The sequence below is a fragment of the Amblyraja radiata genome, chromosome 3 (genome assembly GCF_010909765.2).
Source record: "Amblyraja radiata isolate CabotCenter1 chromosome 3, sAmbRad1.1.pri, whole genome shotgun sequence".
Classification (NCBI taxonomy): Eukaryota; Metazoa; Chordata; class Chondrichthyes; order Rajiformes; family Rajidae; genus Amblyraja; species Amblyraja radiata.
The window spans coordinates 41,987,564-42,002,754 of record NC_045958.1 but is presented as its reverse complement, the minus strand read 5'-3'; the positions used below and the strand labels follow the sequence as shown (position 1 = coordinate 42,002,754).

The following is a 15,191-nucleotide window of genomic DNA, read 5'->3' as shown; positions in this document are numbered from 1 at the left end:
GCTTGAAAAGTTTTCTTTTCCCAAAGTTTCTCTTTACTTCATGCAGCAATAGGGTGTGGGTTAATAAAATATTTGCATGGACGTATGTGTAGCATGTGATGATGATGTGTATGCATGTGACTCAGCACACTTATCCAATGAGTAATTCTAGTCACAAAGTAGCTTTTTGCACATTTTTGGCAGATGTTTTGGTCTAAAGTGAAACTGGGTGTGTCTCCTGACAAAATGAGGCCTCTCTGCAAGGGACAAGTCAGAGAATAATGGAATATTGTGTTAAATTAGAGAGACAGCATGGAAACAGGCCCTTTGGCCCACCGAGTCTGTGTCAACCATCAATTGACCCATTCACATTAGTTATCACACTTTATCATAGAAACATAGAAAATAGGTGCAGGAGTAGGCCATTCGGCCCTTCGAGCCTGTACCGTCATTCAATATGATCATGGCTGATCATCCAACTCAGTATCCTGTACCTGCCTTCTCTCCATACCCCCTGATCCCTTTAGCCACAAGGGCCACATCTAACTCCCTAACATCTAACATCTAACTAAAATATAGATCATCCACTCCCTATGTATTAGGAACAATTTCAGAGGCCAATTAAACTACAAACCTGTACGTCTTTGGGATGTAGGGGAAAATCGTAGCTCCCTGCTGTCACAGGAAGAGCGTGCAAACTCCACATAAGAAGTATCCAAGATCTGGATTGAACCCGGGTCTGGCGCTCAGGATGAATGCAGCTCTCACAACTCTCAGGAACTTCACAGCACCCAGGACAAAACGGCCCACTTGACCAGCAAACCATCAACCACCGTAAACCCCAGTTTCCTCCATCACAGGGGGTGGCCCACTGAAAACATCTCAAGGGCATTTGGCGAGGATCAGTAAGCATTGGGCTTGCGTGCCGGTGATGCCTGGAGCATGAACATGCATAAATAAAAAAGGGAATTGCTAAATTGAGATATCCTCATTTTAACTAAACCCCATGATAGTTTTCTCCCTGTGCAATCTTCAGAAACCTGAGCTCACTGTTGCTGCCTTATTCGTGTGCTGCTTATTGCAAAGGGATCAGAGCCACTGAAGAGCTATCCTCATGGCAGTCTCTTGTTTCCATGGAGAAGAGGGAAAACAGAGAGAAAGGGAGTCAGAGATGGATGGTGCAAATTGGAAAAGGGAAGGGTTTAAAGCCACTATGTTAGTTAATGAGGCTTCCCGTTTTAAAGAGCAGCTCAATCGGATTCCCTGCTCAGATGTCCAACACTAGAGGACATAGATTTAAGGTGAGAGCATCAATGTTTAAAAGAGATGTGCAGGGCAAGTTTTTGTTACATAGAGTGGTGAGTGCCTGGAATGCGCTGCCAGGGGGTGGTGGTGGAGGAATGTACAATAGTGGTAATTGAGAGGCTGTTGGATAGGCACATGGCTATGCAGGGAATGGTAGGCTATAGATCTGATACAGATAGAGGAGATTCGTTTAACTTGGCATCATGTTCAGTGCTGACATTATGGGCTGAATGGCCTGTTCCTGTGCTGTACTGTTCTGTGTTCTATAGTCCCAACATCAAGTCACAACTACAGTGTTCTTGGTCATTGTTGCCTGTTGACAAACTGGCAGCAAGTTTAAGTCAATGCACGGTTCCCACCTCGCTGGATGATATACGTCTCCCTAAACAGCGAGTGAACAATGACAGTGACGGATCACAAGTTTTTGAGGAACATACAGCACTTGAGCAAAACCCACGCGGTCACAGAGAGAATGTGCGAACTCCACACAGACAGCACCCGAGGTCAGAATCGAACCCAGGCCTCTGGAGCCAAGAGCGGAACTCGCTATCAAAACATGGAGGGGACGGGGGACACAATTTTTTGGTGGCCACGCGCACATGCGCACACTCACACACACGCGCGAGGCTTCGGAGGCTCAATCCAGCGTTAAAAACGGAGATTTTAAAATCGGGATCACAAAAACTTGGGGGGGATGCCCCCCATCTCTCAAAACATGGGGGGGATGTGTCCCCTCTGCCCCCCCCCCGGGTTTTCCGCCCCTGTCTGGAGCTATGAGGCAGCAGTTCTACCAGCTACTCCATGGTGCTGCCCATTTCCATTGGATTATATATTTTTCAGTCTAACACTATGTCTGCCACTGGGTGGAGGCATTTTGCAGAAAACCCACTCATTCTTGCAGCAGAGGAGAAAATACTGCAGCAGTGATTTTGCTCTAAGTCACTATTGCAAATCCTCCCCAGTTGAACGGTGGTTGCAGAAGCCTGAAAGCTGGTTACTTATCTGCCTGATACCACAAAACGTATTTGAAATGGGAAGATTTAACGAGGAGAAAAAGCTAAAAAATAAGGCTCATTTCAGGAAAATAAAGATGAAATTATTGGAGGAATTACTTGGAAGAAATGCCTTTCTTTGCATGTTGTGTGTGTTTCATGGAAGAAGCTGCCCAATTGTGTCACACAGTGAGACAATTTGGTATGTGAAACTCATGCAAAATTTTACAGCAGGCCTTAACAAAAACATGTTTTCCGATTTGAAAATAGATTACTCATACAAAGAAAATAGTAAGATTAAACGAGAACTTACCAGTTTGAAGTTTGATCTGTATTTTATGAGGAGTTACGATGAGGGATTACGTGAAGAACCCGCTCAGCACGCATGCGTGTCATTCTTCAAAGCAGCGGTGTGAGATCACAGATAACTGTAATGACTAAACATAGTAAGATTGGAGAAGAGGTACCAGTTAAGTATATATGACCTGGGTGGGAGCGGAGGGCACGTATTCCCTCATCGTAACTCCTCATAAAATACAGATCAAACTTCAAACTGGTAAGTTCTCGTTTAATCTTACTATTTTACTTCGGAGTCACGTGAGTGACTACATGAAGACTTCAAAGCTCTGTGATCTCATGCCGTAGAAACGTCCATGCACACGTCTGCCTTGACTGGGAGGAATAGTGTTAACACAATTGCACATGATTCGTTATTGAAATCATATAATGTATTAACACAAATATTTATGGGTTTTAATTAATTTACAGAATTTAAATTTCTTTCTGCAAATGTTCCAGTCTCTCTAACTGGTTTGTTATAAAATAACTGGAAGTTCTTTCCCCTGACCATCCTGCTGCTTCGAGGACTTGGTCCATGGGCAGATCCAGCCGTACTGCCGCTGATGTAGCTGCGGCCCTGGTGGAATGAGATTTGAACACATTAGTATCCACCCCAGCCCGCGTCAGTACCTTTTTCAGCCATCTCGAGGTCGTTTGGACCGTCACTTTTTTGTGAGGTTTCTTATGGCTGATCAGCAGTCCATTCTCATGCCTCTCAGGTTTTTAGTTTCACCATGTATAGTGATAGATGTTTAACTATACAGAGGCGGTCATCTGCAGGGTATGACCTACATTGGATATTGAGGCCTGCTGATCCCTGTCTGTTCTGTTTTACTAGTTCGTAAATATGGAACGTAATATCGTCAGGTGAGGAGGTCATGTTGTCCAAACAGTCTGTGCAGTGACTGAACCCTCTGTGCCGTGACCAGTGCCATTACCATGACTGTTTTTTAAAACGTTAGTCTGTATGGGGACAGAGTAGATGCTGGTGACCAGTTCCTGAGTACTTTCAGGACAATGCTTACATCCCATACATGGGAGTACCTGGTTTTTTGGGGGTTTGTGTTAAATATTCCCCTCATGAGCTTGGTTACCAGAGGGTGAGTCCCTACCGTGTAACGCTCTGTCCCTTGCCATATGTATGTCGACAGGGCACTTCTGGCGCTGTTGATGGCACTGTAGCTGAGCCCCTCATCATAGTGGAGGCCTGCCAGATATTCCAGAACAGATGGGATGTTGATATTTCTGTTGGTGGTTTTGTTCTTATGGTAGTACGTTTCCCACTTTCTGATGTAGACCAGATATTGCTTCTTGGTTGACTCTCTTTGGGCCTCCGAGATGATGTTTGCTGTTCGGTCCTTGAGTCCCAGTTGTAGAAGCGGTGTTTTTAAAAAACCTCTACAAATTAGCAGGTTCCAGCTTTATGGCTTGGATGGCTATCCCGTCACGGGATGTAGTAGTAGATCTGGTCTGTGTGGGATTGTAATACATGGTTCGAATACCATGTTTTGCACCACTGAGAACCATGGTTGAGTAGGCCAATCGGGTACTCCCAAATACCAGACGCAGAGTCTTGTTGTATTTTGCTTCATACCCGACTGATGAGGCAGGAGGGAGGGAATGCGTAAATGAACCATTTCCCCCAATGCAACGAAAATGCATCTGTTGCTGTTGCCCCAGGGTCTGGTTCCCATAAAACATAGTTAGATATCTTCTAAATGCGACAAAATCGATATCCGGTTTCCCGTATTTGCTGTGATTTCAGCAAACACTGTTTTGTTTAACATGCATTCGGTGTTTTCATTAAATTTGCGTGACCTGGTGTCTGCCACTAAACTTAGTCTCCGTGGTGGGTAAGTGGCTGATATCCAAATATTTCTCTGGATGCACCATTGCCAAATTGAATTAGCGGGATTGTCACATGATATCAATTTGTTGCCGCCCATGTGGTTGATGTATGCTACCACCGTGGTATTGTCTATTTGTAATCTAACATGCTGGTGGTGTGTAAGTCCATGAACTGTACCCAACATTTCCAAGTAATTTATACCCAGTGTCAGTGGGAAGGATGCCTCCTGCACTGTCCATCTATCTCCACAGCTGGTGATGGTAATGGTGGCTCCCCACCCCAGTGCACTGGCATCCGTTTGTAGTACCATCGAAGGGTTATTGACAATGATAGGTTTGGAACAAAGCCAGATGTTATCGATCCACCATTTTAGCTCCGTTTTGGCTTGAATTGGTAGTCTCATAGGTCTGTTAAAGTGACCTGCATTGATTTTTAGAGCTTGATTTTTAGCTCTCTGTAATTTTTAGTAATGTAATCCAAATTATGTGGCTGGGAAAGCAGCCACCATTTTACCAATTATTTTGGCTACCAATCTGATGGATGGATTTGTGATGTCAATGAGGTTGCTAGAACCTCTATTATTTCTCTGGCCTTTCCCTTGGGTAGTGTCACCGTTGTGAACTGAATCAATGGTGAATCCCAAGTAGTCCATAGTAGTGGACGGTGTTAGTTTAGATTTAATTGGATGGATGATAAATCCCAGTTTTCCCCAACAACTGTTTTTGTGGCTGTTACAGTTAGTATGGCCAATTCCAAAGTTATGCCCACATGAGTATGTCATCCAAATATGCCATAACCATATGTTTGCGTTTGCGTAGAAACGCTAGGCCTGGTTTTTAAATTTTTGTGTACAGCCTTGGCTGATGTTTGCCCATTTGGCAGCACTTTATATTGCCAGAGTTGTTCCATCCAGTTAAATTTTAAGTAACGTCTGTGGTCACCTCGTATGGGTACTGAATAGTATGCATCTTTTAAATCGATGCTAGCCATGAAGTACCCTTTGGAAATTAGTTGTTTAGCAGTAACAAAGGTTTCCATTTTGAAGTGAATATATTGTACAAATATATTCAATTTGTCAGATCTATGATGATGTGACAACCATCATCTTTTTTGGTTTTAGTACATATATTGGACACGAATTCTAATGGTTCGTGTTGTGTTGTCTGAATTACACCTTTATGTAAAGTCGCTCCAGTTCAACGTGCTTCTGTTTTTTACCTATCAGAGAGCACACATTCCCGGTTTCGTTTGTGTTGAACTGGAGGGCTGTTTTTGGTGTACAAACTCTATGGCATATCCCTGGATACTGCTTAAGATGTAAGTATCGGATGTTAGCATGCTCCATGCATTTAAAACCTAGTACAGTCTTCCCCCCCAACCTCCATGCTTCCCATATTATTTGGGGAACCAGACCCCCTACCTTCATTGTTACCTGTGGCAGGACTACTTCTTCCTGAAGTTCTTCCGTTGCTGTGCTGGTGGTTGGTTCTTCGGGTTGGTTGCTGGTGTTATTGGGGTTACCCGCATCTTCCAGGAGGGTCGGCCTGGGCCATGGCCTAAAAGACTCATGTTTAGAGTGCCGAGCCCTCGAATTTCACCAGTTCTGCCAGTGGGTGCGTAGGGGTGTTGTCGTAGGTTATGGTGGGTTTTTGGCAGGGTAGGTTGATCCTTTGATTAGCCCCAAAGTTCTGGCTTCTTCGTCCAGCTCCTTTACCTGCTTAGACAAGTTGCCTCCTGAACAGGAGAATAGGCGGTTTGGTGGCTCCAGGCTTACACAGCCCCATGGATTTTTGGATTTAGCGTTGGGTGTATGACACTTTTTCTAATGCTATTTAATTCGTGCTGAGTGTTGCATAGCAGTGCCTGCATGTCCTGTTGGCCTTGGGACATGGCCGTGGTGCCACCGTACGGGAAAAGGCGGTTATTCCTGAAGTTTAGAAACTTCAGGACTTTTTTAAACTTCACATCCATGCTTCTGCCCGTGGCCGATGTGCTTCCAGATGCAGCTGTTTACAATTGGCACATTCAGGGAAATGCAGTTTCCTGGTGTTAAATGTCTCTGTTGTATCCAGCACAGCCTGTTCCTGTAGCTGGTTCAGTGACATGTAGTCAATGCTTGTTGCAAGCTTAGGCTCCAGGTTTGCCCCTGTTTGGTCTGGCTGCATGAAGCTTACCACCATATCCAGCAAATTCTCTTCACCCTGCACCCCATGCATGCACTGGTGTTTTCTTCCGCGGTCCCCTCTTCCAAGTCAGCCCAGAACTGACTCGAGGTGCTCCCCTCTGATAAGGTGGGGACATTGTGCAGCCCTTGAAAAGGTGCTGCTGTGGGTTTGATATATGCCCACAGTGGCCTGACTCCAATTCCCGGAGCCGGTCACGCTGGAGCAGATGCTCCAAACACCATTCCATACGGGTCCAGCGCTCTCAGTCGCTGGCCTCCCGTGGTGTATCAGAGTCGGACTCCTCCGAGTCCACGACTCTGTTTGTTTTGCGTTTTGCCTGCCGCCCGGCTGCGTTGATTTGGCCGGCGCGGCGGCTACACAGGGCACAGCTGATCCCACTGCGGGTGATCTAGTGCCGACGGCTGCTTTGCTGGCTGTCCGCTGCTTCGCGGTCCTCCCTGACCAGCTTTGTCGCAGCCCCCGTTTACTTTTTGCCTTCCCTGTAGTGGGCAAAAAGACGACAGAGTAAGAAATCTTACCTGCAATAGCGGCTTTTTGAAATTGCCGCCGCGGGGGCAGCTGCTTCGCGGTCCTCCCTGACCCGTCCTTCCACCGCGTCTGACGTTTCGCAATGCGTGTAGCGTAATGGCACGCATGCGTGCTGAGCGGGTTCTTCACGTAGTCACTCACGTGACTCCGAAGTAAAATCTGAGATTGTGGAACACTGCAAAGATCATTAAAAATGAGCAGCATCCGTATAGATCAAATAATAAAAATCTCAGGCACGTTTCAGGAAGATCGATAGCTCATTTTCAATATATAACTAACAAAAGAAGAACATATTTATTCTACATACAACAAGACTATCTCTGAGATGGCAACAAATTGGGTGGGCAGAAACAGAGAAGTTGGACTTTATAAACGGAGCAGACGCAGCCTGCAGTGGCAGAGCAGCGATGGAGGACATTGACATCATCACCTGGCCAGGCTGATCCCTGCAACTCCAACCTGGGGCCAGCAGTAGAACTACGGGCCGTTATGCTCAGATTAAGACTATAGCTTTAACAACTTTGAATTTGAAGGGTACTAGGTGCCAGAAACGTGTGCAATCTACTATTCTTGAACTTTCGCATGATTCTGCCGATGTACCACTGAAGCGGGATAACTGTTCATTTCTTTCACTTTGGCAGGATTACACGGAGTCGCTGACTGAGGGTGATGCCCTTGAACCAGGACGAAACATGGTGGCTGCTGGATATGCCCTCTATGGCAGCGCTACCCTAATAGCGCTATCCACAGGACACGGTGTCAACTTCTTCATGTTAGATCCAGTATGTAGCTGATAGTTATCACCATTTCTGATCTCATACACAATCCAAATGTTTGTGCAATAGAATATTTGAAAATGCAGTGTTATACTGTAGTTGCCTTTGTTTTCTACTAAGAAATTAGAGGGGTGAGTTGGGAGGGCATGGGGGAGGGGTGGTTGAGTGGAGGTTTGGGAAGGTAAATAAATGAATATCAGTTGTTGGGGAAATCAGAACTTCCATTAATTTTGTGTCATTATTGGCAAAGGCTCATTTCTACAGATGGAGGTAGACATAAGATCGGAGATAAGCACGGTAGACAGATGATGCAAGATAAGCAATCTCCTGCCAAATATGGTTGAAGTTTGGAACTCACTCTTCCCCTGCTTGGAAAATTAGTCTGACTAAAGTAATTGCAAAAGCTCTAATCTGAACAATGTCCAAATAAGGTCATATGGTCATAATTTGGAAAGTAACACCATTTGGAAAGTGGTGAAATCATTGGACAAAGTCAGCATGGATTTACAAAAGGTAAATCATGTCTGACGAATCTTATAGAATTCTTCGAGGATGTAACTAGTAGCGTGGATAAGGGAGAACCAGTGGATGTGGTGTATCTGGACTTCCAGAAGGCTTTCGACAAGGTCCCACATAAGAGATTAGTATACAAACTTAAAGCACACGGCATTGGGGGTTCAGTATTGATGTGGATAGAGAACTGGCTGGCAAACAGGAAGCAAAGAGTAGGAGTAAACGGGTCCTTTTCACAATGGCAGGCAGTGACTAGTGGGGTACCGCAAGGCTCAGTGCTGGGACCCCAGCTATTTACAATATATATTAATGATCTGGATGAGGGAATTGAAGGCAATATCTCCAAGTTTGCAGATGACACTAAGCTGGGGGGCAGTGTTAGCTGTGAGGAGGATGCTAAGAGACTGCAAGGTGACTTGGATAGGCTGGGTGAGTGGGCAAATGTTTGGCTGATGCAGTATAATGTGGATAAATGTGAGGTTATCCATTTTGGTGGCAAAAACAGGAAAGCAGACTATTATCTAAATGGTGGCCGACTAGGAAAAGGGGAGATGCAGCGAGACCTGGGTGTCATGGGACACCAGTCATTGAAAGTAGGCATGCAGGTGCAGCAGGCAGTGAAGAAAGCGAATGGTATGTTAGCTTTCATAGCAAAAGGATTTGAGTATAGGAGCAGGGAGGTTCTACTGCAGTTGTACAGGGTCTTGGTGAGACCACACCTGGAGTATTGCGTACAGTTTTGGTCTCCAAATCTGAGGAAGGACATTATTGCCATAGAGGGAGTGCAGAGAAGGTTCACCAGACTGATTCCTGGGATGTCAGGACTGTCTTATGAAGAAAGACTGGATAGACTTGGTTTATACTCTCTAGAATTTAGGAGATTGAGAGGGGATCTTATAGAAACTTACAAAATTCTTAAGGGGTTGGACAGGCTAGATGCAGGAAGATTGCTCCCGATGTTGGGGAAGTCCAGGACAAGGGGTCACAGCTTAAGGATAAGGGGGAAATCCTTTAAAACCGAGATGAGAAGAACTTTTTTCACACAGAGTGGTGCATCTCTGGAACTCTCTGCCACAGAGGGTAGTCGAGGCCAGTTCATTGGCTATATTTAAGAGGGAGTTAGATGTGGCCCTTGTGGCTAAGGGGATCAGAGGGTATGGAGAGAAGGCAGGTACGGGATACTGAGTTGGATGATCAGCCATGATCATATTGAATGGCGGTGCAGGCTCGAATGGCCGAATGGCCTACTCCTGCACCTAATTTCTATGTTTCTATGTTTCTGTAAGGAGCAAAATTAGGCCATTCTGCCCATCAAGTCTGCTCCGCCATTCAATTATGGCTGATCTCTCTGTCCTAACCCCATTCTCCTGCCTTCTCCCCATAACCCCTGACACCTGTACTAATCAAGAATCTATCTATCTCTGCCTTAAACATATCAACTGGCTTGGCCTCCACAGCCTTCTGTGGCAAAGAATTCCATAGATTCATCATCCTCTAACTAAAGAAATTTCTCCTCATCTCCTTCCTGAAGGAAGTCCTTTCATTCTTAGGCTATCACCTCTAGTCCTAGGGTCTTCCACTATTGGAAATATCCTCTCCACATTCACTCTATCCAAGCCTTTCACTATTCGGTAAGTTTCAATGAGGTCCCCACTCATCCATCTAAGCTCCAGCGAAAACAGGCCCAGTGCTGTCAAACACTCATCATATGTTAACCCGCTCATTCCTTGGATTATTTACAAATAGTAAACAATCTATTTGATACTCTCCAGAACCAGCACATCCTTCCTCAGATATGGTGCCTAAATTTGCTCACAATACTTCAAATGTGACCTGACCAGCACCTTATAGAGCCTCAGCATTACATCCCTGTTTTTGCATTCTGGCCCTCTTGAAATAAATGCTAGCATTGCATTTGCCTTCCTTACTACCAATTCGACTTGCAAATTAACTTTTTGGGCATCCTGCACCAAAGTCCCTTTTCACCTCCGATTTCTGGATTCTCTTCCCATTTAGAATATAGTCTAAGCCTACTTAGTCTACTACCAAAATGAATGACTCTGCACTTTGCTACACTATTTACCTTCTGCCACTTCTCTGCACACTCTCCCAACCTGTCCAAGTCCTTCTGTAGAGTTTTCTCCATACTACCTCCCCCTCAACCTATTTCTGTATCATCCGCAAACTTGGCCACAAAGCCGCCAATCCCCTCGTCCCCTTCATTAATATACAACATGAAGAGTGGGGTCCCCAACACCGAGCCCTGCGGAAGTCCGCTAGTCACTGGCAGCCAACCAGAAAAAGCCCCCTTTATTGCTAGGTTCCAAGTCCCCTAAGGTTCCAGAGAAGAAGTGTGCATGAAAGAGTATCATTGTAAGAAGTCAACATCTTTGGAATAAAAATTGGTCTAAAACAGAAACAAATGCTAAAAACACACAGGCGGCTGCTTCTGCATTTGGCACACCATGTACATTGTGGTTTTCTGTACAAGCTTTTGACATGAAGGCATTCTGACACAAGCCATTCATCACCGCTCTTTTCTTGTCACGTCATTCCAACTGGAATTCTAATGATGTCATTAATCCTGATAACAATTCACGCTTTAAATTGTAACATTAAGTGAGTGAAAAATTATTCAGTCAAGAGATGGGTTGTAGCGGTTGGAGTAAGGGGGTCTGGTAAAGGATGGGAAAGGGTTGAGTGGCAGCAGGAATTTAGAGATGGGAGGATCAAAAGTGAGAGCGGTCATGAGTGTCTGTGGAGGAAGCAGGTAGGGGATAGTGGGTAAGGGTATTCATGCCTGAGCACGTGCATGTGCTTGTGCGTGCACACACGCACCAATACTTGTCTATCTATATGCCCTGCTGGTGTGAGGGTTAATGCAGCTGAGCATGATCTATCGTCACCTTGGATCCACTTTGAAACTTTGCTCCTAGTGGTAACCGGTGTGTCGTGACTATCCCTCATTGAAAGACTAGCCACTTCCACTCCACAACATGGAGTTCAGAATCTGGAAAGTCCTGGCCTTCAATGGCAGCTCCATCAGCAGCAGACTTGAACATCGCTTGACTATCCTCGCCTGGTGATTGACATACTTTGTCAATGACATTGCTGCATTGAGTGAGCAAGAAAGGGGAGGGAGAGGAGCCCGAGGTCGTGGTACATATAGGTACCAATGACATAGGTAAAAAAAGAGAAGAGGTCCTGAAAGGAGAATTTAGGGAGTTAGGAGGGGAGTTAAAGAGTAGGACAGCAAAGGTAACAATCTCGGGATTACTGCCTGTGCCACGCGACAGTGAGAGTAGGAATGGAGCAAGGTGGAGGATAAATGCGTGGCTGAAGGACTGGTGTAGAGGGCAGGGATTCAAATTTCTGGATCATTAGGACCCCTTTTGTGGAAGGTGCGACCTGTACAAAAAGGATGGGTTGCACTTGAACCTGAGGGGGACCGATATCCTGGCGGGGAGATCTGCAAAGGCTACTGGGGAGACTTTAAACTAGAATGGTTGGGGGGAGGGACTCAAATAGAGAAAGCTATTAGACAGTGTGTGAGGCAGGAGGCAGAGAAGGAAAGCATTCAGACCCAACATGTAGGGGGGAAAGAAGAAAACAATAATAAACAGAGAATAAGAGGTGGTGGGGTTCTTAAATGGGTGAGCAGAGAAACAGAGGGATGTAAAATGCGGGCGGAAGCAATAGGTAGCATGGTGAAAAGTAAAAGTGGCAGGCAGACAAATCCAGGGCAAAAATCAAAAAGGGCCACTTTTCAACATAATTGTATAAGGGGTAAGAGCGTTGTAAAAACAAGCCTGAAGGCTTTGTGTCTCAATGCAAGGAGCATTCGTAATAAGGTGGATGAGTTGAACGTGCAGATAGCTATTAATGATTATGATATAGTCGGGATCACGGAGACATGGCTCCAGGGCGACCAAGGCTGGGAGCTGAACATCCAGGGATATTCAATATTCAGGAGGGATAGAGAGAAAGGAAAAGGTGGTGGAGTAGCGTTGCTGGTTAGAGAGGAGATTAACGCAGTGGAAAGGAAGGACATTAGCTTGGAGGATGTGGAATCGGTATGGGTAGAACTGCGAAACACTAAGGGGCAGAAAACGCTGGTGGGTGTTGTGTACAGGCCACCTAGCAGTAGTAGTGAAGTTGGGGATGGCATCAAACAGGAAATTAGAAATTTGTGCAACAAAGGCGAAACAGTTATAATGGGTGACTTCAATCTACATATAGATTGGGTGAATCAAATTGGCAGGGGTGCTGAGGAAGGGGATTTCTTGGAATGTATGCGGGATAGTTATCTAAACCAACATGTAGAGGAACCAACGAGAGAGCAGGCTATTCTAGACTGGGTATTGAGTAAAGAGGAAGGGTTAGTTAGCAGTCTTGTTGTGCGTGCCCCCTTGGGCAAGAGTGACCATAATATGGTTGAGTTCTTCATTAGGATGGAGAGTGACATTGTTAATTCAGAAACAACGGTTCTGAACTTAAAGAAAGGTAACTTTGAGGGTATGAGACGTGAATTGGCCAAGATTGACTGGCAATTAGTTCTAAAAGGGTTGACGGTGGATATGCAATGGAAGGTATTTAAAGACTGCATGGATGAACTACAAAAATTGTTCATCCCAGTTTGGCAAAAGAATAAATCAGGGAAGGTAGTGCATCCGTGGATAACAAGGTAAATCAGGGATGGTATCAAAGCAAAAGATGATGCGTACAAATTAGCCAGAAAAAGCAGCATACCAGAGGACTGGGAGAAATTCAGAGACCAGCAGAGGAGGACAAAGGGCTTAATTAGGAAAGGGAAAATAGATTATGAAAGAAAACTGGCAGGGAACATAAAAACTGACTGCAAAAGTTTTTATAGATATGTGAAGAGAAAGAGATTAGTTAAAACAAATGTAGGTCCCTTGCAGTCAGAAACAGGTGAGTTGATCATGGGGAACAAGGATATGGCGGACCAATTGAATAACTACTTTGGTTCCGTCTTCACTAAGGAAGACATAAATAATCTGCCGGAAATAGCAGGGGACCGCGGGTCAAAGGAGATAGAGGAACTGAGTGAAATCCAGGTTAGTCGGGAAGTGGTGTTGGGTAAATTGAATGGATTAAAGGCCGATAAATCACCAGGGCCAGATAGGCTGCATCCCAGAGTACTTAAGGAAGTAGCTCCAGAAATAGTGGATGCATTAGTGATAATTTTTCAAAACTCTTTAGATTCTGGAGTAGTTCCTGAGGATTGGAGGGTAGCAAACGTAACCCCACTTTTTAAGAAGGGAGGGAGAGAGAAAACGGGGATTTACAGACCAGTTAGTCTAACATCGGTAGTGGGGAAACTGCTAGAGTCAGTTATTAAAGATGGGATAGCAGCACATTTGGAAAGTGGTGAAATCATTGGACAAAGTCAGCATGGATTTACGAAAGGTAAATCATGTCTGACGAATCTTATAGAATTTTTCGAGGATGTAACTAGTAGAGTGGATAGGGGAGAACCAGTGGATGTGTTGTATCTGGACTTTCAGAAGGCTTTCGACAAGGTCCCACATAAGAGATTAGTATACAAACTTAAAGCACACGGTATTGGGGGTTCAGTATTGATGTGGATAGAGAACTGGCTGGCAAACAGGAAGCAAAGAGTAGGAGTAAACGGGTCCTTTTCACAATGGCAGGCAGTGACTAGTGGGGTACTGCAAGGCTCAGTGCTGGGACCCCAGCTATTTACAATTTATATTAATGATCTGGATGAGGGAATTGAAGGCAACATCTCCAAGTTTGCGGATGACACTAAGCTGGGGGGCAGTGTTAGCTGTGAGGAGGATGCTAGGAGACTGCAAGGTGACTTGGATAGGCTGGGTGAGTGGGCAAATGCTTGGCAGATGCAGTATAATGTGGATAAATGTGAGGTTATCCACTTTGGTGGCAAAAACAGGAAAGCAGACTATTATCTAAATGGTGGCCGATTAGGAAAAGGGGAGATGCAGCGAGACCTGGGTGTCATGGTACACCAGTCATTGAAAGTAGGCATGCAGGTGCAGCAGGCAGTGAAGAAAGCGAATGGTATGTTAGCTTTCATAGCAAAAGGATTTGAGTATAGGAGCAGGGAGGTTCTACTGCAGTTGTACAGGGTCTTGGTGAGACCACACCTGGAGTATTGCGTACAGTTTTGGTCTCCAAATCTGAGGAAGGACATTATAGCCATAGAGGGAGTGCAGAGAAGGTTCACCAGACTGATTCCTGGGATGTCAGGACTTTCATATGAAGAAAGACTGGATAGACTTGGCTTATACTCGCTAGAATTTAGGAGATTGAGAGGGGATCTTATAGAAACGCACAAAATTCTTATGGGGTTGGACAGGCTAGAAACATAGAAACATAGAAAATAGGTGCAGGAGTAGGCCATTCGGCCCTTCGAGCCTGCACCGCCATTCAATATGATCATGGCTGATCATCCAACTCAGTATCCCATCCCTGCCTTCTATCCATACCCCCTGATCCCTTTAACCACAAGGGCCACATCTAACTCCCTCTTAAATATTGCCAATGAACTGGCCTCAACTACCTTTTGTGGCAGAGAATTCCAGAGATTCACCACTCTCTGTGAAAAATGTTTTCTTCACCTCAATCCTAAAATAATTCCCCCTTATCGTTAAACTGTGACCCCTTGTTCTGGACTTGTTCTTGTTCGGGAACAATCTTCCTGCATCTAGCCTGTCCAACC

General features: G+C 45.1%; 1 protein-coding gene across 1 annotated transcript in view; it reads left to right on the top strand.

Annotated features, from left to right (window-relative positions):
- LOC116970958 (fructose-1,6-bisphosphatase isozyme 2-like) overlaps positions 1–15,191 on the top strand; it is an 80,934-nt gene that overhangs the window by 28,094 nt on the left and 37,649 nt on the right. The window contains exon 4 of the mRNA XM_033017689.1: positions 7,820–7,960. Coding sequence (XP_032873580.1) covers positions 7,820–7,960 — 141 coding nt within the window. The remainder of the gene's footprint in view (positions 1–7,819; positions 7,961–15,191) is intronic.